The sequence below is a fragment of the Xylocopa sonorina genome, chromosome 9 (genome assembly GCF_050948175.1).
Source record: "Xylocopa sonorina isolate GNS202 chromosome 9, iyXylSono1_principal, whole genome shotgun sequence".
NCBI lineage: Eukaryota > Metazoa > Arthropoda > Insecta > Hymenoptera > Apidae > Xylocopa > Xylocopa sonorina.
In genome coordinates, this window is record NC_135201.1 from 6,461,892 (window position 1) to 6,486,633 (window position 24,742).

At 44.1% G+C, this 24,742-nt stretch overlaps 1 protein-coding gene and 1 long non-coding RNA gene across 5 annotated transcripts; both read right to left on the reverse strand.

Annotated features, from left to right (window-relative positions):
* Window positions 1-12,447: 12,447 nt before the first annotated feature.
* Window positions 12,448-20,452, reverse strand: LOC143427308 (neprilysin-1). 3 transcript variants are annotated; one of them, XM_076901315.1, is made up of 13 exons: window positions 20,206-20,452; window positions 19,388-19,556; window positions 17,589-17,627; window positions 15,803-16,048; window positions 15,204-15,475; window positions 14,831-15,010; window positions 14,536-14,747; window positions 14,250-14,466; window positions 13,915-14,097; window positions 13,689-13,851; window positions 13,296-13,612; window positions 12,957-13,225; window positions 12,448-12,844 (listed from the first exon to the last, which is right to left on the reverse strand). In XM_076901315.1, exons 1-13 carry the CDS (start codon window positions 20,311-20,313, stop codon window positions 12,841-12,843), a joined length of 2,379 nt encoding a protein of 792 aa, XP_076757430.1. In that variant the 5' UTR covers window positions 20,314-20,452; the 3' UTR covers window positions 12,448-12,840. The 3 variants fall into 3 exon arrangements, with proteins under 3 accessions (XP_076757430.1, XP_076757432.1, XP_076757431.1); XM_076901317.1 differs by lacking the exon at window positions 12,448-12,844 and having other exon boundaries at window positions 12,912-13,225; window positions 15,267-15,475; XM_076901316.1 differs by lacking the exon at window positions 12,448-12,844 and having other exon boundaries at window positions 12,912-13,225; window positions 13,915-14,094.
* A 619-nt stretch (window positions 20,453-21,071) lies between these two features.
* LOC143427333 (uncharacterized) lies at window positions 21,072-23,572 on the reverse strand. 2 transcript variants are annotated; one of them, XR_013102295.1, is made up of 2 exons: window positions 23,364-23,572; window positions 21,072-21,321 (listed from the first exon to the last, which is right to left on the reverse strand). It is a non-coding gene; the product is annotated as an uncharacterized LOC143427333 (long non-coding RNA). The 2 variants fall into 2 exon arrangements; XR_013102296.1 differs by lacking the exon at window positions 23,364-23,572 and adding an exon at window positions 22,190-22,468.
* Between the last annotated feature and the right edge of the window lie 1,170 nt (window positions 23,573-24,742).

Sequence of the window (24,742 nt, forward strand, 5' to 3'; positions counted from 1 at the left end):
CAGACACTGCCACACCGCAGAACAGCGTGGATCGAGCGTTGCGATGGCATGAGTTACTGGGAGGCAATCGAAGGGAAGACACGCGAAACCATCACCGCCATCGCCCACCGATGTGCTTGTCGCTTCCGTCTTCGGCGAGGACGACGGTCGCAAGAGCTTGGAGATCGTCTGAGAGCGTTGCTGGGAGCGAAATTGTTTCTTCACGAGGCACAGTGGATCGATGAATTGGGACGACGAAATTTTGGGATCGAAATTTGCCGACCTAGCTCGGATAAAAGGCGAGCTCAGCAACGAGTTGAAACGGAGAGGAGATCTGCACAGAGACACCAGCACACCGGAAACATTTGCACATACCTGTACTCCGCATTTATTGTATTGCAAATACACTCGTGCGTCTATCACATCGAGTGCTTTCGAACATCGCCGTTTTTTGCCAGAGAGAAAGAGAGAAGATGAGGGATGAATGTTGACAGAAAGAGAACGGATGGAGAGATTTTTCTTTTTTTTTTTTTTTGAACATCATACATCGCAATGACGTTGCCTATTGTATACACCTGTAAAGTAGCGGTGCATCGTCGATCCGTACCGATCGCGGGTTGCCCCTGACGGTTCCACGGGTCGACGATGGACAACGTAATGTTCGTTTGGAATCTAGAGTTCTTAAAGAGTTAACGTTTAAGCGTACCGCGCGCAAGAACAGCTTACAAGACCGTGGGTGACCACTCTGAAGAGGTGTCCCTAGAGAGTAGCATTTTGTGAAGTCGTTCTTCCATGTACGGGTGATAGAGGCCAAAGTTTTGTTGGGAATTGGCTCGATCTTCGATTCGAATGGTCACGCTTTCCTTCTGTTGACGAACTCTACGACATTGTTACAATTATATCGCACGTTATCTGTTCTGAATCGTTGCCACCTATTAAAGTTTGCCCTGCATAGCTTGTTATCGATGAGACTTTAACTGTTTAAACGACTAGACTTGCCTAGACGATTGGTTCCGCCGATATACCTCCGTGAAGGGGACTCGGTTGCTTTTTTGCAACGAGGAAAGCGAAGGAGGTCCCCTGAATGTAGCCGCACGGTTTGATCATTCGATGAGAAAGAACAACTATCCTTTGGATACTACTGGTTCGATACCAAAGTAAAAATTGTGCAATAAGAATGGTGAAGAAGGGTGGTGGAGGATTGTCAGTATTCCGCATGGGAGAACGAGGAAACGGAGATGAAACGTTATTCGAAGGGAGATCCCTGTATCTCGAGACGCAGAAAAATCGTCACGGACCGTCGACGGCAGGTCGTCATCGACACTCTTTCGTTTCGTAGCATTTAGAATTGCCCTGTTGGGAGGCTTCCCCGTTCCGCGAAGGGTGCCTGGAGATCCTCCCCATGATTCCCTGCGCCTGACACCTAGAACAGACGTGTTCGTCGCGTGCTTTCAAGATCAAAGCTCTCCGCTTGCAATGCCTGCGTATTTGTCCAGAGATTTGGATGCGTTTTGTTGGGGATACGGTTTCATCGCGAGCAAAAGTATGCACGCCAGTCGAACCATGACTGGCTTCGTTGGTTGTAAGCGGGCGTAGAATGAGTTACGCGATGGACATGCCTGACCTAGATGGTTCGCGCGCCAGCCGACAGATGTCGTCGTAAAAAAAACCCCCCCGGAACCTTATCGCCTGGGGGCGACGTTTTCTCCCGGTTGGGTTTGACGTTGAGAGATCCAGTGGGAATCAAGGTGAACCGCATCCTTCGACTTAATCAGAAACCGGTCACATGTTACTCCATGAGCGTGAGTTATAAAGTTGGAAAGAGAGATGTGGAGAGTAGGCGAGAGAGGGAGAGAAAGAGAGAGGAGGTAGATGGAGGAAGAAAGAGGAAGAGTGGAAGGCAGAATGACTGGAGGGGCGACGAGCTTGCAAAAGAAGAGAGGACACGCAGACGAATACATACATACACACACGTACACTCATGCATATACAGTTACACCACGTGTACACGAGGATACACACACACACACACACACACGTACACGCAAACGAAAGAAAAACTGCATGCAATTCTACGATCACTGCCAAGGGCGTTAACCGTCGACGTCGATTTCTCATTGTCTATTTGTGTCGTAGTTGTCGTTTTTCTCGAAGCTGTTGCAAAAGTAACTATAAAACGACAGACGAAGAAGAAGAAGAAGAAGAAAAACAAAAACGTGAATAAAACAACGGGGGACACTACTACTACCACATGCGTCACCAGGCGATATCTAGAGATATTATAAGCGATAACGAAAACGAGATAAAAAGAAAAACGCAAAAAATATATATTATATAATACATACATGTGTATATGCATCTGTATACACGTATATATATATAGTATGTGCGCCCGCTCGAGTTCTCTGACGATGGACGAGCGAGCGATTGTTCATGATACTGCCAAGCGTAGACTCGAGTTTCTGTGTTTTTTAAGGGACAAACTATAATACTCCTTTTAAATGTGTTTGAGCCACACGTACACGCCACCACACGAGCACAAGCACGTACGCGCGTGCACTGACGCATGTACACGTACACCAACACATGCATACACACACACACACACACACACACACACACACACACGGATACATGCCACGAATGATTACACACGCTGATTATGTACTATATGTATGCGTATCGTGCCGCAATCTCTCTTATCTGTCTGTCTGCCAGGCTATCTTGATCTGTCCGTTTCTCCTAGGTGTCACTTTTTTTTTTGCCTGTACGTACATACACGTAGACGCAGACGTATGTGTAAATATTCCGGATTCTGGACCGTGATTCCGGCGATGACTACTGGGATCGTGCAAAAAATCGAGGCATGACGGTGCCCGAAGGACTGAGAAACGTTTGACTCTTGAGCAAGCCCCACTCGATGAGTTAGTCACGTTTGGAGTATTAATAACGACGACGGAACAATTAGAGGCAAAAATCGAACGCCTGTTGACACTAGACTCTTCTCAGCTAACGAACTGGCAAAAATCGAGACTCTGCTTGAAGCATTTCGACCAACGAAATAGCAAAAAACGAAAACCCACACGAATCAGAATTGCAGGCAACGAGGCGACCTATCATTACCATCCCAGTGCAACTTGGTTTCTAGACAAAAATTTCCCAATGAAGAAGCGTAGAATTTGCTAATTAGAAGAAAGTTACGACCACCGGGTAGTCGCGAATGCGTCCCCAGCAAGGAATTGGAAGTAAAAAATCCACACGATACAGGGTGAGAGAAAAGTAGTAGCGGGGGTTGATCGACATCTCGTAAACCAGCCACGAACGTGGAAAGTGAAGTCGAATGGCGTTTCTTGGAAGCCTCCGTGTCCTCGTGCCGGCTTCGCCATAAACGTGCGTTCAGTCGAAGGCAGTCAGTCACCGTGAACGCGACACGACGCGTCTGACCGCGGCTTGAAGCAAGAAGAAGGACGATTCTATATGGCCCGGGTTTGTAATTAGCCGACAGACTGGTTGAGATACGGTATTTTCTTAATGGCGGCAACGTTCGAGCCCTGTGAGCGATAGTTTGAGTGAAAGAAACCGAAAAGAGGAGCAGAGAGAATGAGAGCGAGAGAGAGAGAGAGAATGAAAGAATGCCACAGTGAGGAAGGTTCTTGTTATTAATCGCGAGACGGAGAGAGGATGGAGTCGTTTTTATTTATTGGATGCTGTAGAAATTGAAGAAGAAAAAAGAAGAAACGGAGGAAGCTTATAAGCTGAAGATTATTATAAATAAAGTTAAATGATTATACTTTGTTATGGTAGTTTGATGCATTATTTTCTGGGTTTCTGATACGCGCCACACGTGGGAAGAACTTCGCACTCCGCTTGTTTTCTTTCTTTTCTCACCCCGCGGGGAATATGCGATTTCTATTGTACATAATTAAATTGTTGCTCGCAGCGAGAGGATAGGGAGAGAGGTAGTGAAAACTGTAAGGAGCCCTGAGAATTTTAATTGGAACTCTTGCCTCTGTTTTTCATCCGGCCCGAATTTTCATCGTTAGAGATCAACCCCTTTGGACCACTGTCACGGAGAACATTGGAAACAAATTTCCCCAGCCCCCCGCGATTTCTCATCTATTCGAGGCACTGCAAACATTCTTCGCGAAATTGGTCCCCCTGCGATTGTTCAATTAAACGATCGAGAATTTCTTCGAGAATATTGCTCAATTTTTGACGAATTAATTAAACGAGGTAACTTTCCCCCTAGTTTTTCCGAGACGTTTAATTCAAGCCATCCGCGCGCGTATTCTTTGGGCGTAGAGCGTTCGTTTTTTCGAAATTCCATCGACGTTACATTCGAACGGTAGAGAATAAAATACCGGTAGGCGTAAAACGGCAATAATTTATAGTATCATACGATAGATTCGACTAATAGTGAAAAATGTTTGTGAAATTATTTTGCGATCGATGTAAGCGCGACTCGTGACTAGCGGAAGTGCGCGAATCCGCGATCCGCTACGATCGAGGGGAACGGTGCGGCGACAAAGAGCCAGCAACTGTGATCGACTAAAACAAAATTTTCGGGGCTGCCAATACTCACCAGAACGTACAAAAAATTTTTGATGACACTTATCGACAAATTATTAAACGATTAATTCATTAATGAAAAACGAAAAAAGAAAAAAAATAAAGCATTATACTAAAAACACTAGAAACTAACATCGCTGCTAGGCGTACAAGTAAATCTAAAGATGTGTACAGCGACGGTAAAATGGCGTCGAAGAGTAGAAGAGGGAGAAGGATGAGAAAGGTGACGTGGTTCAGCGAATGAATTACTATACGTAGTATCGATAATCGTACAAATTGTCCCAGTCTTTTAAACGATAAACGTGATCGTTGTTTGTCGCTATAGGACCTGCCCTCGTCGGATGTGCACCCGGTCGACTTACTACTACTACTACTACTACTACTACTATTACTACTATTTATTACTATCATTGATCCTGTTACTGCTGTTATTATTACTACTAACACTAAACACTAACATTTGTACTTGCATCACGATAGAACGCACGCGGTTGTACACGTAAAAAGGTACGCGTACACACATTGACATACACACACACACACACGTACAGACACACTGGTACGATCGATCGAGAGAAAGTATAGTTGTTGGATTATAATCGTGCTCGATTCGAAATTTACATTCGAATATACCTCCGCGGGAAAGAAAACGTGCTTTACGGTGAAAATTGGAGGAAAAAATCTCGAAGTTGTCCATTTGATTTATAGTTGATCTCTACTGGTCAATAATTAGCGGTATGATATAGTTTAACGTTTAATAGTTGGATGCAGTCACTCGCTTCTGTTGAATGTGTGATCACAGTTATAATTGAATTGGTACAAGATATGATTCACTGTCTGTGGTTCAGTTCAAAACTATAGTTTTTCGTATGGTTGTGCAAAAAAAATTCGAGTGGAATCGTTTCATTTGTAGTTCGAGTTGACTCGATCAGCTTAATCGTCAAGGAAGCGATCTTGAAGCACGTACATGCTGCCACTATCAACTATATTCAATTTTATGACAACTATACTAGCTTTCTTAGCTTGTACATTGATTATTGATAAACGTTTTACTAGGCGTAAGACGAGGAGCGTGCAATTATACCAACGAGACTCGATCGGTCGTACGATGTTACACGATGTTCGACAGCGTGCGCTTGTTTGGCCACGAAGAAGCAAACCTGAAGCGCGTCTCGTATCTTCTACTAGCATCTATATAACGTAACTATTATGCATAATAATCGTAAAAATATCGAAATTAATTGTTAAATTGAGAAATTCGGCGTGGTAAGCGGAAATTGGTTGGGATGGAAGTACGGGCGCACGATTTTCGAGCCCCTTTAATTAGGCATAAGTGCGTGCACGAGCTCTCTCACCGAGAGACGAGCATGGCCGACGCGGCCATAAGCGTCCGCCATATTGGAACGAGGAACTATTTAAACGAATTGGTGCTTTGGAATGTATTAGACTGAAAAATTATTGTTGCACGGTTTAGTAGAAAAACGGATAAATGAAAAACAAAAAACGCGTACTAGCGAGAAAAATCGGGGAAAAAAATACACCGTGACGGGAGTTCTTTTTTGCTCCGCATAATAATTCGTAAATATTATTTCTACTTGGAGCGTTTTATATATATATATATATAATATATATTATATATTCGCTAGGTTGCACACAGACACGTATACACGTACAACACACGCTTACGCGTACATACACGTGAACATGGAACTTTGCGACAGTGGTGGGAATCAAATCGCGTTTGTGATCGGAAATGTTGTTTCTAGGCGAGTTATTTTAAGGGATTATCGATAATACGACGTCCACCTGAAAGCGAGCGACGCGCCGAGCGTTCTCGATACCCCGAGTTTAACGTCGCGACGGTGGACGTCCTCCTATCGATGAACGAAGAGGGAATAAAGAGTGAAAAAAAAAAGTTGATCGAATTTGCAGACATTCTGCGGTAACACTTGTGATTCTAGTAGGTTAGATTTGTTAAATTCGATTGTATTTCGAAATTCTTTTTAGAGGTGTATTTGTTAAAGGTCAATTCAATTTTCTCGCGGCGTTGTTCCTCAGTTTCGACACTCGAGTTGTTCGACGAGTTTACGCGCGAATTTTCGAACGCTTAAAACCAGTGGCTCTCGACTCTCTTGCAGGAGAGTTTGCGTATTGGGCTGTAGAAATTGGTCGCACAGGGGACACTCGAGATAAAAATGTATATTGTGTATATAAGCGTGAGCACCTTTTGGCGAACGAGTGTCCTCGAGAAATTGTATCGATTGAGAGCGCTGGTTCATAAAGAAAGAGAAAAAAAACAAGAGGGCGAGATCGTTTAGGGTCGCGCGAAATTGTCGCAATTTGTTCTCGCGCGAAGTTTAGCAAAATTATCAGTATTCGCGAGACTACCTTTACCGATCGTTTTGCAATGTTTTAGTAGGCAAATTTTTCGATTAGGCAAAATTTTTACGAAAGTCTGTTCGTTTCTAGTTGAGAGGAGAGAGATGGAAGGGGGGCGAGAATTTTTCGAGGCGGACATATTTAGCCACGTTGCGATTCCCAGCACTAATCTCACACGTGTGTATACAGACACAAACGCGAGCGCGCGAATTTGAAGAAAAAAAAGAACAAAAAAAAAATGAAGAAACCAAAATGGCAAGCGATACTTTGTATGTACAACAATTAGTGGTTCTGTTCGAACGGAACTAAGCGTGAACGAACCGAGTATGCATGCGCTTTTGTGTGTATGTGTGTGTTTGCGAGACAGCGAGGCGTGCATGAGAAGTAAGAAAGGGACTCGGCGTGCACTCCGCCCAGAATGTGGGAGAGCGAGACGAAATATTATGAGAAACGATGGATACACTTCGTCGTACAGGTTGCAGGAAGATTGTTGCGAATTGGCATTGTGGCGGTGCGGTTTGACTTAATGCGCCCGTGTGCGTTTTAATAGAAGTTACATGACGTAGATATTCTGTAGGCACGCGCGAACAATGTCCCGGTCGATTCGACGTGAAAATTGCTAATTTGCGAAAATTAGAGGCGACTAAAGATTGGAAATTGCGAACCATTTTGCGGTTAAACTGGTTAGAAATGTTACAAACGACTGGTGAAGTTACAGAATTGCATTTTGGTGAAAAAAAAGAGAAAAAAGAGGAGAATTAAGTATGTTTCCGAAAGGCAAACTTGTAGTACAAGAAATCCCAGGATATTTAATAAAAATCGCAAGAATTAAGCCGAAATGATTCTGTAGTTTCATCGCGTTGCAGTAAAAATCCCTGAATTGGCAATCGAAGCTTTCCCCTAAAAGTAAGTGAAACTAAATCGACCGTGACTCCAAGGAACCTCTTCGAATACCCGAAAATTTTCCACCCAACAAATCAAAAAGCTACAAAAGAAAGAAGAAACAAAGCTAAAAGAAATTGCTTCAAAAAATTAATCGAATCATTAAAAAATCAATGAAAAAAGAAAGTGCGTTCGGGTATTCTTAACGAAGGGTGATCCCCTCGTGTTCACGCGTGTCTAATAATTTACGTGTTCTCCGCGATCGACATGGTGGAGTCACATGTACATCACCAATATTATATTCTAACGATTACTAATTAAATAATGTACAATAATTTTAACGATCGCTAAATGACGATGATTGCGACGATGATGAAGTCTTTATGCATAATAACAGTTTTGCACGACGAGAGAGGGGAACGCGAACGTAGCAAAACCGAGGGTGCGAGAGCGGGAGAGAATGAGGGTAGAGACGAGAGAGGTGAATCCTGAGTGTCGCTGTTACGAAATCGGAGGACAGAGGGCAACGATGAAACCTGACAGAGAAAGTTACGAGGTAATTGTGTCTGTCTTTTGAATCGACTTGTATTTTTTCAAATGCAACGGGGCGAGAAAAATATATCGCTGAATGGACGAAGACCGTTGTTGCCAGTTTGTGTTCCACGAGGTTGACTCCTTTTTTTGTTTTTTTTTCGAGAAACGTTCAGTGGCTCGATGAATTTCGGTTGTGGAAAATCGTGACGAAAATTCGTTCGTTGATTGTACGTTTCGTTAGATTCGGTAGATTCTTTTATTTATTTAGGTCTGAAAATTTTGTGCAATTTTAGCGGAACAGCTGTTAAATTATTTATTCAGAGGGTGAGGCGAAACGTTGCGGAGTTAGCTCGAAAAAGTTTCAACCTTGCAAGCGATAGTTGAGATCACGAGTGAGAGCCAGTGATCAGTGAAAGGGCTTTTAAGAACAACTGGCAACTCGTGGCAGCCACGTTGCGCCGCGTGAATGGTATTATTGTTAGACGTGTGCAAAGATTCGATCGGTTTTTTCGAAAATTATTTCCAGCTACTCACAGGAATATTACCTGACGCAAAAATCATTCGAACCTCATCGCGAGTTGCTGTACCACGCGATGAGTTTCAGTGGAAATTCGAACAAATTCTGAGCAAAAGTAACTTCAGTGTCGTTCGAACGATAGCGGTCCTCTATTGGAATAAAACTGGCAGAATTTTTTCCAAAATTTTGCAGAACATCAAAGCAGAGCGTTCCGTGCAAGACTGCTCGCGATCTGTAAAGATTTTCGTTTTATTTCGAACACGAGACGTCTCGACATACACGACACGATGAGTAACCATTTCAGATCGATGTCTTTGACACGTTCCTGAATTCTCTACAGAGAAGTACGCGAATGAACATTGTACAAGAGGGAAGACAGTTTTCCTGCGATGTTTTTAATAAAAGAAAAAGAAAATACTACAATTTTAATTTGTTAAGCGGTAATAGAATTTAAGTGCACCGATTTTGCGATCGAATGAAAACTGATTTTAAGGCTCGCATGTTCCACGCATCTCGATGCGTTTTGCCGAGTGAATGCAATACTGTGAACCAGAACGAACAGAGGGGGCGACCCTCAACCCCCTCTGTTCTTAAATCGGGGGGAGTTTATCACCTTTTCTAGAACGTTTATTTCATTTGACAATCGTTTGCGAACCATCGAAAACGGAACTCAGCAATAACCGCGAGATTTACCGAAACGATCGACGACAAAGAGACTAATTTATGCTTCCGAGGTACGAGCGAATGGGATCTGTTTGCTGACTTTTTCGTTCACCAAAAATTACACTTGCTCGTAATCGCGCCGCGAAATCGTCCTGGAAAAGGGGTTCGAAATAAACGTACCCCGCTGTCGAGTACAAGGAAAAGGGGAAATAGGAAGAAGCGCAGAGGGCGGTGCGTGACTTCCGCGTCGAATCATTGACCTAACGAAGGGAACGACGTACCAACAACAAAGTCTATCGTAATCGTTGAAAGGGATTTATTTTCCTGACGATCCAAGGAACGTTCAAAGTTTATTTTAATACGAAAGAGCTAGAGAAGAGGAAGCTATTTATTTTTCTTACACAGTATTGCAAGCCGTTTCATTGGAGACGAGAGGGGGGTGCGTTGCGAATGGCGGTGACGAGAGAGAGAAAGTGAGAGCGGCAAGAAATTTCGAGACCGATTTTAATCGCCGGACAATTAGAACACGGAGGGACGAATGGTGATAGAGGAGCATTGATCGATGTAGCGTGAGAGGGCGATGGGAGAGAGAGTGCGTGGTGCGCGAGTGAGAGGGAGAGAGACAGAGGAAACCACAGAAGCCATAGAGTTCAAAGAGAGTGCATTGTGTATATATAAAAAGAAGCAGGGACGAAGAAACGCGAAACGAGCCGTGAAATACAGAGGGTAACCGAACGACACCTTTGTAAATTAGCTTTGTACATTCTAACCCCCCCACCCCCCCAAGCCACCAACCTTGTTTTTTTGTTTCACTGTTGCTGAACGAACGACGGAGGAGGTTTGTCCGTGTTGAGACGCTTTCACGTCATTTTCAGAAGTTCTGCGCGAACGAACAGAGCTCCCAGACAGAGGAATAACGAGAACGCATTGATCACAAAAATAGTCCAATTCGTCGTAGACGTTCGTGAATTGCTTTCCTCAATTTTTCCAAGCGATTTGGGTTGCAACCTGCGAAAAGTGGCATGTTTGCTCGTTTTCAGTTCCGCGTACATCCGTAGCGTTTAAGGGTATACAAACGAGGCGAACAAGAGATAAAACGCGAGAGGGGAAAAGAGAAAACGGGGAGAATAAAATTGCTGGCAATTTCAAGGATTTTATCAACCATAAATATATTTTACTACCTGTAAGTACACTTCCTCACGTGGCGGCAAACGAAAATCGAAAGCGAACTCGAAACGGGGACGACAGTTTACTTTGGTACTTATTTCACCGTATTGGGGAGGGGTAAAAGGCAAAGTGTTGTCCGTCGTCGACATTTCCATCTCGAGGCTCTGTTATGTATATAAATATACATATTGCATATATACATACGTGCGTACATACATATATAAACATATATATTTTTCTGGAAGAAAAAAAAAAAGAAAAAGAGGACGATGAATAGAACAAAGTTTAACCGCAAAGACGTATCCGACCACGTGGACGCAATAAAAAAATTCGTTGTAATCGATTATGCATGGGCATCAGGGTGTAGTTTAAATAGGGATAGAGAGAAAGAGAGCGAGCGAACGGGAGAGAGAGAAAGAGAGGGAGAGATAGAGAGAGAAAGAGAAACACATATATAAAGAGATGACTATTTTTTTGAGAGAAACACGCTAGTAGAAAAGGAAAAAAAGGAGAACTTCGATACGAGAAGCAAATTGGAAGTTGATTTACGTGTCCCATTAAAGCCGAACGGTTCTTTTTCTGATTCCATTCTCTGTCTGCGAGTTCGCGCGATGTTCCAGAGATTTATTGAAGGGAAAAACAAATGGAAACTCTTTCGTGCGTTATATATGGCGTTGAATAAACAATGAATTGTTTTGCATTAATTATTTCATCGCCCGTGTAGACTGCGAATATTATAAAATTCATGAGATCGATACCAACAGCGCGTGATTTAATATGAGAGGTTGATTAGAATTACAAATTAAGCAAGATTTTAGAGGCAACAAGCTTTTAGCGTCAGGATCGACTTTTCTTTCAATAAATGCGAGCTTTTTTAAACGATTAAATGTAACACCGATTGCGAATGAACGCGAAAGAGGGATATACGTTGACAAAGCTCCTCCTGGTGTAATCGTTTGATGAAAACGAGAAGAAGAAACACCCGCTGCATGTACATAGACCGGAAGACCGCTGGTAGCCATATTGTTATACGCGATTAATTGGACGACTTGGTCGAGTCGACTGATGTTCTTTCTCTTCTTTACTTTCTCTCACTGAACACGCGAAGCGTATTGGAACGTTCTGTTCCAGTCGTTTGAAAAATATTCTCTGCGTTTTGTAAATTAATTTATTTCTCTTCCAATTAAATAATATATACACACATATATATATAAATTATATACAGATTCGAATGAGATTCGAACGAGCAAGTATTAGATTTAATTTATTGCCCTTAATGTAAAATATACATTTGTACTTTAATTGTTATCCATTATCTACTAACAACAATAACCACCGTTCTATTGTTATAGATCATTTTTTTAAATTAAATTATACAGCATGTACAGAACCTTTGAAACTGATTTGTGAATTCTTGTAAATTTCAATAGGGGTAGTCCGAACGGAAGTGAGAGAAAGAGAAAGAGGGAGAGCCCTCTGTCTGTTGTATATTGTTTTTATTTCCACCTTTTTTACACGAAACAAAGCGAGATCGGTATTGACCGTGCTATGTATGGATGATATGTTCCAATATAGAATAAATCTTTCAACAAATATCCGGTTCTTATTAAATCCCTCTCGATTTGTCGATTGTGCTCGAACAAATCGGAAGAGGTCACCTCGTGTCGTTCCTAATCTGATTCTATTCTCCTTATTGGATCTCTCTAGATCTAGCATTAACAACAAAAGGAGAGGATAAACAATAAAATGCTCAGCACTGTCCTTTATCTCATTTTTATTTCCTTCGATCGAAAAAATTTATATTAGACTCGTCCACGACGAGATAGAACCACACACAAATTACGATTATACACGATTAAGACGTATCATTTTGTATGCACACGTAGCGTTCGTCCGTTGGATTTTAGGCTGACATTCGTGGCCAGCTGTTTCTCACAGTGATTTCCATTTGCAGGCATACTCCATACACACGCATGCGTACAGCGCGAAGCAACCCTTTACCGACCCGAAGAACGTTGGTACCACGATGAACCACGTGGAAGTAAAAGTCTTTTGCGGTTCCATCGTGGACAACGGTCGATACCACGATGACAGGTTCCTCGAGAGAGCCAGCGCCGCAAGATTTCATTCCTCTTCTTTTAATTCCAGCATTACCTGCGATCGTGCGAAACGGAAACGCTCGACAAGATACATCTTCGTTGAGCTTATTCATTAGAATAATCAAGAATACCACCACATAGGGGAAGATCAAATATTCCGTGCCTACCAAACGTTGCACTTCTGCGTCGGGTTCATTGGCGAGCCAGGTGGACAGCCATAGGCCCTAGCGAAGTCCTCGCTATTGGACAGAGGGCCCAAGACCCGAATGGGACCCGGCGAGTGAACGCTGCTTCGTATTTTTGTCAGTGCATCCTCTGGTCTCATCGAACCGCACCAAATCTGAGCGTAGTTCAAGAAGAACAGCTGATCGTGGGTAAGAGCGACGCCAGGAAGCAAGGGTTCCTCTCCGTGCGCAGACACCCACTTCTTGTACGCCTGAATCGTCGAAGAAACACCGTGTCAAGCAGGATTAGTAGAAGAGGAAGCAACGAATGGAACAACTTACACGAAATGATTGCTTGAGTCCTCCGTTGTCAGCGATATTCTCTCCCTGAGTCATCCTACCATTGATGTACAGATCGACTTCCTGTAATTTGTATCTGGAGTATTGATCGACGATGCACTGGGCGCGTTCTCTAAACGCTTTCACGGTGGCGTTGTTCCACCATTGCATCATGTTTCCGTCCTTGTCGAATTGGCGTCCCTTGTCGTCGAAGCCATGGGTGATCTCGTGGCCAATCACCACCCCAATGCCGCCATAGTTCAAAGATTTTGGAAAATGCTGCGAGTAGAAGAGGGGCTGAAGAATTCCTGCTGGAAAGACTGAAACGAAAAAGAGTATAGTTGATGGGAGAATAGGCTCGACCTTGACTTGGTCGATTGTGAAAGATCAGCGTACCAATGTCGTTTTTATTGGGATTGTAGAAGGCGTTCACCACGGCTGGCTCTGTGGACCACTTGTCCTTGTCGACTGGCTTCCGCAGTTTCTCCAAATTCTGATAAGCATCGTACTTCAGCACGGCCAACACGTTCTCAAGGAAATGATTCTCCGTGATGTTCAACTGTGCAATTAAAAGTGAACAATAGCTTCGCGAGCTTGGAGGACGATAAGATAGAATGCGTACCATCACGTATTCCTTGGACAACTCTACAGGGTCCTTCAGAAACTCCGGGTAGCCGATTCTCTCGTTCATGGAGTCAGCTTTGCTTTTCGCCACAGCTCTGGTCTCATTGTCCATCCAATGATTCTCAGCTAGTAGCTCGTTGAACGCCTCTCGTATTGTGTGTATCATCTCGAGTGCCGTCTCCTGAAAGGTAATTCATCCTCCAGAACCATCAATGGTTAACAGAATCGTGCTCGACGAAACTTGAGAGCTACGACCTAGCATGTGAATCCTCCACAAGGAATATCGATGGCAATATCGATCTATTTCTCGAGATAACTGGCTAGAAAAGTCACCTTGCTTTCGTGATTGAAATTGTCGCGAATGAAAAGAGCACCGACAGCCATGCCCAGCTTCTTGTTCGTCCATTCGACGCACTGAGACCACCTGTTCCTCTCGCTTAGTATACCCAACAAGATCTTACGGAACTCGACCCTCTTCTGCTGGTACTCGTCGATCATATGAGGCATTATCGACATCACCAATCGCCAGAGAATGTAATTGTGGAGAGTTCTGTAAAAAGTGTTTCCGTTCCGATCGATACTGCACTTCGTTACTATCTACGAAAATATTTTCTGGTACCTTCGATCAGTTCTTTGAACGATGCTGCCCATTCTGACGAAATACGGCATGGCATACGCAACGATCGGCTCCTCCTCCGTGATGGGAGCTCTGATGAATTCTTGGAGGTACGCCCGCCATTTTAGTTGCGGGATTTCACGCTGCAGTTCGCCCAGCGTCAGTTTCCGGTAAATGGCGGATGTATCGTGCCTGTCAGCCTCCGGTATCGACGACTAAGAGTCGATTTAAGAAACAATTTGGATTACTCGCTAGTCGGAACACTGTTTCGTGCATTTTATACGTTATATAGCCCTACATTAGCCAACTGTTTCTCCAGATTGATCACACGATCGAACTCGCTCGCAGCGGTCTCAGGATTAGCACCCAACAGCACGGCAACGTTCGTCATGTAACGATGATACGCCTTCAGTTGAGCCTCGCTGCTCTTCTTTAAGTAATAGTCTCTACTGGGCAACGCCAGCTGCATTTGGTCCAGCTGAGGAAGATATTTATTGAAAATCAAATGAAACAACCCTTCTACAACTGCAAGCTTCAGTTTGTCTTCGTTAAAAGAAAGAGAAGAAAAAGCAAGACGAGACGATTCTCCATCGCTTCTAATCAATTTAGATCCAATCAATTATTCAGGAACTTTGGAAGTTCGACGCGCGAGTGCTCTACACACAACGTACAATATAAATCCCATTTTTATACTCTGCAGTCATCGACCAAGGGGCCTTACTTTGCCGGCGCACCTGGAGGATGTTGGCTGAGGAGTTCTTGTCATCTGGTCCGACCCACTGCTCCAGAAACACACCCTCGTTGTACTCGCCGCGTAGTCGGCCAAGCAGAACCTCGACAGGATACGGGGGCGCCCTCCAGGAGGCTCCAACCACCGCTGGCCAGCCGCCCAGCAGCTCCAGAGTCTTCTTCAGTGGAAGGTCTCCTATCTCCCTTATACGAGCTGCGAAAACGAGCGACTAAACACACTTTCCGAACGTTGAAACCTTTTCTGAAATGCAGCAGTGTTTCGTGGACGAGGAAAATAAAATACAGGCAACCCTATTGCGACACGGATACGGTCTGAGAATACGTGGCGATGATACGCTATGGTGATACGTAATAAGTGGACACGTATCTTTAGAAGTTCATGCTACAGATGAAACAGTATATCATTTTGTACTGTGTCTTATCGTAAATTTAGTTCATCAGGCGTTACTGGCAATTACTGGCAATGGTATTTCGCGAGGGTTGCCTGTACGCGTCTGGAAAGAATGTTCGTTGTACCCACGGATGTCCATGCACGATTTGTAGAACATCTTCGCCTTCAAAGTGGCGTTGTTGTCCTCGTGATTGGGCGGCTCCTCGAGGATACGCTTCAGAATCACTTGCAGCTGATCTGCGAGCACCCCGAACGTGCTGATCGAGCTTCGATCGTCCGGGATCACGTGGCGACGATTCCACGTGCCGCACGCGAACTGGAAGAAGTTCACGCACGGTTCTGCCGTCCGATCCATCGCGGACAGCAGACTGGCGGCTGAAATCGATCAGAGGTAGCGAGAGTGATAATAAAATTGCAATTTACATACGAATATGAAAGAACAACAAATGAGCGTTTCGACGAGGGGGAATCGAAATTTTCGAACGCAGTCCGCTCGCGGAAAATAATATATCGGCGAACGTGCGCTGATATTAAGTTCTAAAACTGATATTGATTTCAGTATCCTTATTCGAGAACATAAAATTGCGCTGTCACGGGCAGGAAATTGAATTCCACTAGCGGCGAACGATAGAAGCGTCAGGACGTAATAAGATGCAAATATTAGAAAAAGGGAAGGCAGAAAGGGAAGTTCGAGAGCGATTCAACGTCTTTTTTTATTCTACGCTCTTAGACACCCGATTACGTGGCCTGAGTGTTTCATCAGTTTCAGCGGCACAGGGTTTAAAGGGTAATCCGAATCGTTCAATTGCGGCGGGGTAAATTCTCCCGCCGTTTAATCGAGTGAAGAAGCTGTAACGAGGCCAGCCGTGACCTCAGGATTAATTGCACCTCCGCTAGATTATCTTCCACGATTTAATCGAACCCGTTTTAATGCCCACACACCGTGCGCGTCCATATTTCACGACACTTAAAATTGAAAGCATCAATTTTTCCCAATACTTTACAAATTGTACTCTCCGCTCCATTCTTTTTCCACTTGCAACGCGTCTCTGGAAGTCCTGACAATTAACATCACGGTCAGAAATGTTTCCCTAATTGCATTCCGCGGAAAAACACGAGAGCAGCCTTTTTACGCACTCGTCGGAGTGGCTGTTTTTCAGCAGTTTTAAATTCAGGTCGAGCATCGTTTTTCCACTTCCCTTTTTTCGTACCTTTCCTAAGGGTCACTTCATTCGAAACTGGCCACGAGATCCGCGCTAATTGAGAAGCATCAACGAGATCTAATTACACTCTTCCTATTTTCCAAAATTTCCCATCGACAACCGAACGATTAATTACTTTATACATTTCTAATCAACGTCAGCGAGTCTCGAATCCCCGAAAAGTTCACGCACGCGACGGTAGCGTGCTTTCAGACTTGGCAATTTACTCGAGAGACACAGCTCGCTTCGTCCAGCCGATGAATAATCGAGCTTCTATCCATTAAGTCCCGAGCGATGGCGGATAAATAAGTGATTGCGAATCGACGACGTTCCCAGTGCTATTAAACCGTATCGTCGACTGGCGAATTCGGTGAGAAACGAAAATCGAATCGCGTCGGCCCTGGCCCTCGGTCAACAGGCAATTCCACGGGGGAATGGTTAATCCGATTTGCCAGGCACGCGTTTGTCGCGGGACGACGCAATTCCGGCCGGCCAACCAATCAGTTCGCGCTGATCTGATTCCATTTTGGTTCGCGCCGGATATTGCCCGGCGATATTTCACCGCCAATCGATCGTCCGATTTTTCAGCCCCCATCCCATCGATCTCGACACCGTCAACGTGTCTCCTCGTTGGTACGAAGCAGTACGAAAGTCTGATAATTGGAAATAACATTTTTTCCCGTCGTCGTAAGCGCTAAAATTGTTCTTCTTACCTGTCCTGATGCATTCCTCCGTCATGCAAACGTTTGGTCCTGGAACAAAGAGAAACACACACGGTGTCTTGAATCGTCTGTGGCGCTTTGTAATTAATTTGAAGAACGTTCGACAATTTTCTACGTCATTAAAACAGACTCGAAGGATTAAGCGACAATGAAAAGTAATTATCTTGCCCGGATGAACAGGACTTCAGTTGTCTCTGTTCGCGGCAGACGATGGCGAAATAAAGAAATACCGTTCCCATTCTTGCTTGCGCGCAAACACGTTTCTTCTTTTACCACGACGGAAACAAACGGCTTGTTGATCGAAAATATAATTGTTTTCACTGTGACAAAGGTAGACTGCAGATGTTTGTTAAATGTTCTCAGCGTTTAGGCTCGTGCGATCCCTTTCGACTCGATCTATTCTACTAGTTTCTAAATGTTAGTAGAAAAATATGATATTGAATGAAATTTCGATATAATTGATGAAAAAATTTAATTAACATCGATATCCGTTTCTTTTTTCAGGACACCTTCGTGTATGTCGGTTAAGTGATCAATTTCACCAGCGGCTGCGAGGTAACAACAGCCATTTCGAGTAAAACTTGATAACCTCGACTCGATTCGATTCGATTCGGCTGATCGATGCTCGCTTCTGACACGAGCGGTTAAACATTGAAAGCCAGCCGTTGTCTCTGTCCCTCTTGGCATTCTCCTTCTTCTTCTACGCTCCACAATCGACACTCGTACGATTAACATCTCGGACAAATACGAAAGAACGGCTATTTCGAACAATGATATAATCAGAACGGAGAGCAGAATTTTTCCATGGAAACGAATTTCTCGAACTTTCTTCATTTCGCCAATTTTGCATGCAAATTAATTTCTAAACAATCTCACTCGAACGTGAACGATATTCTTTTTTCGAACGTTTTCATTGTCGGACGAAACTTTCGCAATCAAGGTGGAAGATTACTTTCCTTTGGGGGGGAAAAAAAAAAGAAGAAAAGTTAATCGAGTAATTTCTCGCGAGAACGCGCCACCGTCCGCAACCGTCCTTTTAAGAGCGCGCCTCGCGTAAAGTTGTAATTAAACTCGAACTGGAAGAAGTTCCGCGGGATGCAAGATTGCCAAGGGGGCTTCGCGAAAGCGGGGCAAACTTTTCAATAAAAGTTTCGGACATTTTGTTTAGTTCCCCCGCGTCGTGTTTTATGCTCGTTTAACAGACGCCACGCTCCTCGTGTTAAAACTCGATCGAGAAACTTGAACGACGAGGAAATCTCGTTTGGTGAATCTATCTGAAGACTTCAGAACGCTGAACCGACGGTTAAAAATTCTGAGTATCTCGATTCTCGCTACCCAAACGTTTCGAAAATACCTGACATCGAATGAGAACAGTCAGAAACTTACTTCGTCCTCGACATAGACCATCTAACTCGATACGTACAAATGTAAGATTCGATTTTGCTCTCCTTCGCTTCGACGCGAAACAAATTCATTTTAATTCCGCATCAATCATCGAATCTAGTAGTGAATAGCTCTAAACTGGTATTTCTTGTCAGCCAGGCTCCGCGCTATCGCGCTCTGCGGCTGAATCTACCGCAGACGGCACAATCGGACCCTAACTCACTCTAATTCTACGCCAATCTTCGGATCAACTCAACAGTCCCGTATTACTGTTCTTCGACACCTCGAGCCCATCGTCGAACCGGGCGCACGTTTAAATCTACGCGAGCACACGCCGCCCTCGGTCATTAAATTAACCGGATTCATCCGAGCTACCGTTGCGTCCCCTAAGACTAATTCCAACTTACTCCTCTCCTGCACGCATTGGCGGCTCGTGGTCAACGCCAGCAGCAGCGGGATGAAGAAACAAGTGGCCAGGAATACGACGGCCAGGGCGCGAAGCAATTGCTGGCTCCTGCTGCTTCCGGAATGCTGGAGAACCGTGGTCGTAGTGTTTCCGCAGGGACCATATGTCACCTGTCGCAGAGAAAGTTTCGTATGTCCTTAATTAGGCTAGAAACTGGGCACACTCCTTTTTTTTTTTTAATAAAACGTGGGTGTTGTCTTTTGTCTTTCACAGTGGGAGACTGATTTATTTATCGTTTTTTTCGATGTACGTTTAAAAAGGCGGAAGAATGTATTCTATTGAATTTATCCAATTTCCACGATGGAAGAACCATAAGAATATCGACGCGGACTATAAATTGAGGCTGTATTGGGTTTGCAATAAACTGCTGCAGATGTTCCCCTTCCCGCGTTTCGGAGTCTTTCATAAACCGTACGACGATTGCAAAGAACCTTGTCAATTTCGCTCCACAAAACATCTCCCCTATTATCAAGTTTATTGTCATTTATTATTCCATTCATGGTATACGGACGAGTGTAATGTCATCTATACAGTGGTCGTTTGGCGATTGCTACCAAAACGTGGCATATCCTCGACTTTGTCGTTCAATCAGGAAGCAAGTGACGCGTTAATTAAAAAAAATTTGCCAATTCTAGTTGCCTAGCACCATCCCACGTTCATCGTCGATCGAGCGATTACAGATTCTCGCAATGTCTCCTACTACTCTTTCAATATGTAATCCCAGAAGCGAAAGGGGTAGCCCACTAAAGTCACTCTCACCTGAAGAGGACTGGTCGCGGGAGCCTCCTGGCCGGACACAGGCGATATCTCGTTCTGCTCGCTGATCACGCTCGCCCTCAGGTATCCGTTGCTGGTTTCAGCCTTCATCCTATCCAAACCCCGACGAATCCCTGGATCAACTGGAGCAGCTGGACACTGGTCCGAATTTCAACCGTGGAACTGTGTCAACGACCGTTGTAACGTTGACATCGCGGCTGCTCTCGATCCGGCGCAGCCAATCGACCATCGATCGGATCCTCCACCGCCGCCGGAAACACACACCTCGGACCCCGTCCCCGGATCACCAACAATTCGCACACACGGACGGTTATCGAATCGCTCGTCCCGCAAAAGCACGACGCGCGCCTCGCGATCGTTTCGTTCCCGTTTCGACGGACGAAAGATCGAACGGCGGCTGTCCTCTTCGTGCCGATCGATGAAGAAGTCGACGATTGGCCGCCAATCGGCGCCGTGCGAACCGAAACGTTACGGATTGGCGACGGGCGAGAGGTCAGCCGGCTTTTCTGTTCTGAAAGGACCTGTGACTGCCGTGCTACTGACGAATACCACCGACACCTAGTCACTCTCGCAACCACCTCCGTTGTCCCTGCCCCCTCCACTCCCACCCTTTTACTCACCCTCAACCCTCGATTTTGTTTACAGCGTTTGTTAACGCGGCTCGGGTAGCTTGCCTGAGGGTCGCAAATACCTGCATCCTCGTCGAAAAGACGAGAAACTTTTTTTCACGATTTGCGAGTTATTCGAAAATTCAAGGAAATTAACAGTGGATGCTTGATTTCGAGTATAGTCGACCGGAGAAATTTTACGAGTTAGTTTCGAGAGGGTCGTGTTGGTGAACTGGGGTAAGTTTTCTTTTTTTATCGAATCTTCGGATAATTGTTCGTGGAACCTGGTGTAACCGTTTCTCAAGCATACGCGACCGCTTTACCTGGGGTGACACGGTTCGTTGATCAGAGGGGTGCGTACATCGACTCCGCCATTTATTTGCTCCACAAATTCACCTTCCTCGACGTTCCACCCCCCTTCCCTAGCCGTTCCCTGGGACATTTTCGCGTTGCCAATTTTCTCCCGTTCGTACAGGCCCGAGACAATACTCTGGAAATAAACACCACGGATTTTCTTATAATTTCACGAAGCTAATTTTGTAATTGACAATTTTTCGCGAATTCATTGTTGACTTCAGATCAGAGTGTTAAGAAAACATTAAATTTGCCTAACGTTTAAACTGGTTTAATTGGGAGTCTCTCGTGAAACGATGATGTTGTTTGTACAGCTTTAGCATCGATCGGTGTCTCCGTTTCTCTATTAATATCTCTAGTTTGTATCAATTGATGTGGTACCGAGTACAGTTATTTTAGAAACTTGCATAAGATCTTGTTGATTCGTAAGAAAACGTGGGATTTGATTAAACAAAATGTGAACGTTGCTTCTCGATCGGATAATCGTTTACTTTGATAGCGATCCATTACTTTACACCGTCTCAGAATTTTTCACGGTGCACCACACAATTTGCTTCGCGTGCAACGATACTGGTGTCGAACGTTTAAACACATTTTAAGGCCACTTGTTTACTGGAGTACATGCAACAAGCGGTTGATCAGGCTTACCGCGTTATTGATGAATATTTGCAGTGCACTTCGCTGCAACGAAATAGAGGTAGGGAGTGCGTTTAGTCGAATGACTGAGCGACCTAGGAAATTTAACACAACGAGCATTTTCTCCGGGTAATTAGACGAGCTAATGGACTTGTGATTAATAGTTTGAGAGTTAGAACAGGTAAACCGTTGAACGCAGCAATAAAGTGTAGTTCAAATAAAAAGAAATATGGTTTAAAAGGCGATTAAAAAGGAATAAACGAAATTTCATAGAAATGAAAACATGGTAGTGGGTTCTTTATATTAAATAAATTATTAATAATTGGATACAATAACGGCGAGGAAAAATTCGAAACGGTTCATTTTACCTTTCGTTCGAGCAGTTAATCCAAATACGTTCCAGAATTCCACTTGAACGAAATTCGTGTCACAGAATGGAAGGGTGGCGTGCTGACTGCCACCCTCTCGAGCATCCCCAATTGTTTACGCGATATCACGGATGCAACAAGCGGCATCCCAAATTCGATGCGTTATTCGAACAACTACCGTCACTCTACGATCCACGGAACACAACGACGAACAATTCCTTTCACAGGTATCTCGGAATAACCACCCCAATAGCAGTCACCGATGAAAAAGAATAGAAGAAATTTTGTGTAATGTTCACATTCTTAAATTCACCTTATTAGAGCAAAAAATAAGACGAGATACAGCTGTCGTTTGTTTCTTCAATACATAAATAAAATTCTCTTGTTCGAAAGCAGGCGAAAGAATATGAGAATTGCAGCGAATTTCGAAACGTTCTTCCTCGTCGATTTTAAATTTAACATCTGCGTTTTCGTGAACGTGTCGGCTTTTCTTGTTTCGCGAACTATTTCTCGAGATGTAAAACTGAGTAGAAAGAAAAAAAAAACGCGAACACGGACGACGGTCAATGCTGGACTGGCGATGGAATTTCGGCGCGACTGCGCCCCTCGCGTAACGGCGCAGGCTTTCCATTTTTTTTCGCGGACATGTTGCACGTTTTTCGAACGTTCTCAGAGCGTCGAGTTGATCCCAGTCCCAGGAGTGTCCGGAATTTTTTTCCCCCTCCTCCGAAAGTTGTTCAATTTTTCAAGCGTAGCTAATGAATTTGTTTAGTGGAAACGTGCTAATGAGGATGTAGAGCTTTATAGTGTTTACCGTTAACAGGATAGAGTTCGCTTACGCAGTGGAATAATGGGGAAGGCAAATTTGCTGACTTTTCTTTTATGTTACAGAAACGGAGGGATTGCCAAGCGGAAAAAGATTCGAGAACAGATGGGAATGAAATTTCATGAGATTATTCGAGTAAGTAAACTGCAAAAAATTATCTTGCTCAATTTACAACAAAAAAAAAAAGAGAAGAAATTGGAAGTAGAAACTGAAGAATGTAATTTTTTAAGAAAATAGAAAATAAGGTCTCTTGGTTTTTGGGAAACTCAACGTTCTTAGTACGAAACCATTACCAGACTCCCTTACCATCGCCTCTGTCCCCCTTTTTATTTATCGTCATTCACTTACTGTTGCTGCTGTGGCTGCAACTGCGTTTCACTAGGCTGTTGCTGCTGGAAGTCGATATCAAGCATGCGCCGTCATTGTGAATTCACGTCATTATCCTAATCTTGAGCAGTCACGCAATAATTCCCCACTTATTAACAGCTCGGTAACTCGGTTCTATTATAAAATGGAAATCAATCGGATCGCGTTTAACATTCTCCCTTGAAAAGTATTTAAAACCTCGCGATCGAATTTTTCCAAGCCTGTCCCCCTTTTTCCCTTCAAATTGGAGAGTTTGCACGCGGATAAAGTAAAGCGTGCGTTCGAGAGGAAAATCTTGTACACGGAGAGATTTAATCCGCAATTACATCGAGATGTTTGTTGAACGGTGCGACGAATCTGCAACCTGTTTTTTGAATTATTGAACAGAGGTGACGCAACGATGAGACACGCGTGGAATACATTAAACGATACGCAAAAGGCGGTCGCCCTGGCGACAATGTTAAAATGCAAGACAGCGATTCGTGCACGGCGGATGACCTATGTGGGTGACACAATAATGATAATTATCGGCATTGTATTTAGCGTTGTCATTCAGAGTCCGTGTCACCGGATCTGTGGATCAAAGATGCAATTAGGATCGTCCTCCTGGTCTGTCACCTTCGTTTTCGCACCCCTCTGCGAACTTATCGCACCGGAATGCCCTCGAATTAACAGAAACTTCGAAATTCTTTCGTCTCATTCCATACCGTTATTATAAATGATTCTCGCCACAACTCCATTAATTTCATAAACTCTGTATTACACAAAATGTTTTCGCTTAATCTCATTACTGATAACTTCGTTATCACTATCACTGTATATATTCCAAGTAATCTTGCGGGGAAAAAAGTAACAATGTTAAAGTCCACTCATATAGCGTAGAATCAGTTAATACGTTATTGTCTGTCACTGTCAGCGTCGCGGTTAATCAGCAATGAAAAGGAGATACAGCATTTAAGGTAAAGGACGATAATCTTATTAACTTGCAGCTGCAAACCACGCTTTGTTCAATATTCCCGCGCCCTTTACTCTCCCTAGCGACAGAAGGTCGCCCTATCTAGTGACTTTTCTCGCTCGCAAATAACAGAAACCAGTCGCGCAAAATACATTCCAACGCTCGATAAAATACCTCGAAATATCGATCTTCCCCAGAAACGATTATCAATCACGAAAACCGTTAGAGAATCCATCGAATCTTGGTGCAAAAGTCTCGCTGCTGCTGCTGCAGTCGGATCGATTTGTGCAACGCGTAAGATGGCGCCCTCTAAGCGACGGGCATCCAGCTGCATTCGCTGGTTGCATGGTCCGTGGCAGTATGCGGGCTTGTGTTTTCTCGGGCGGTACGGTTTCTCGTTGTTCGC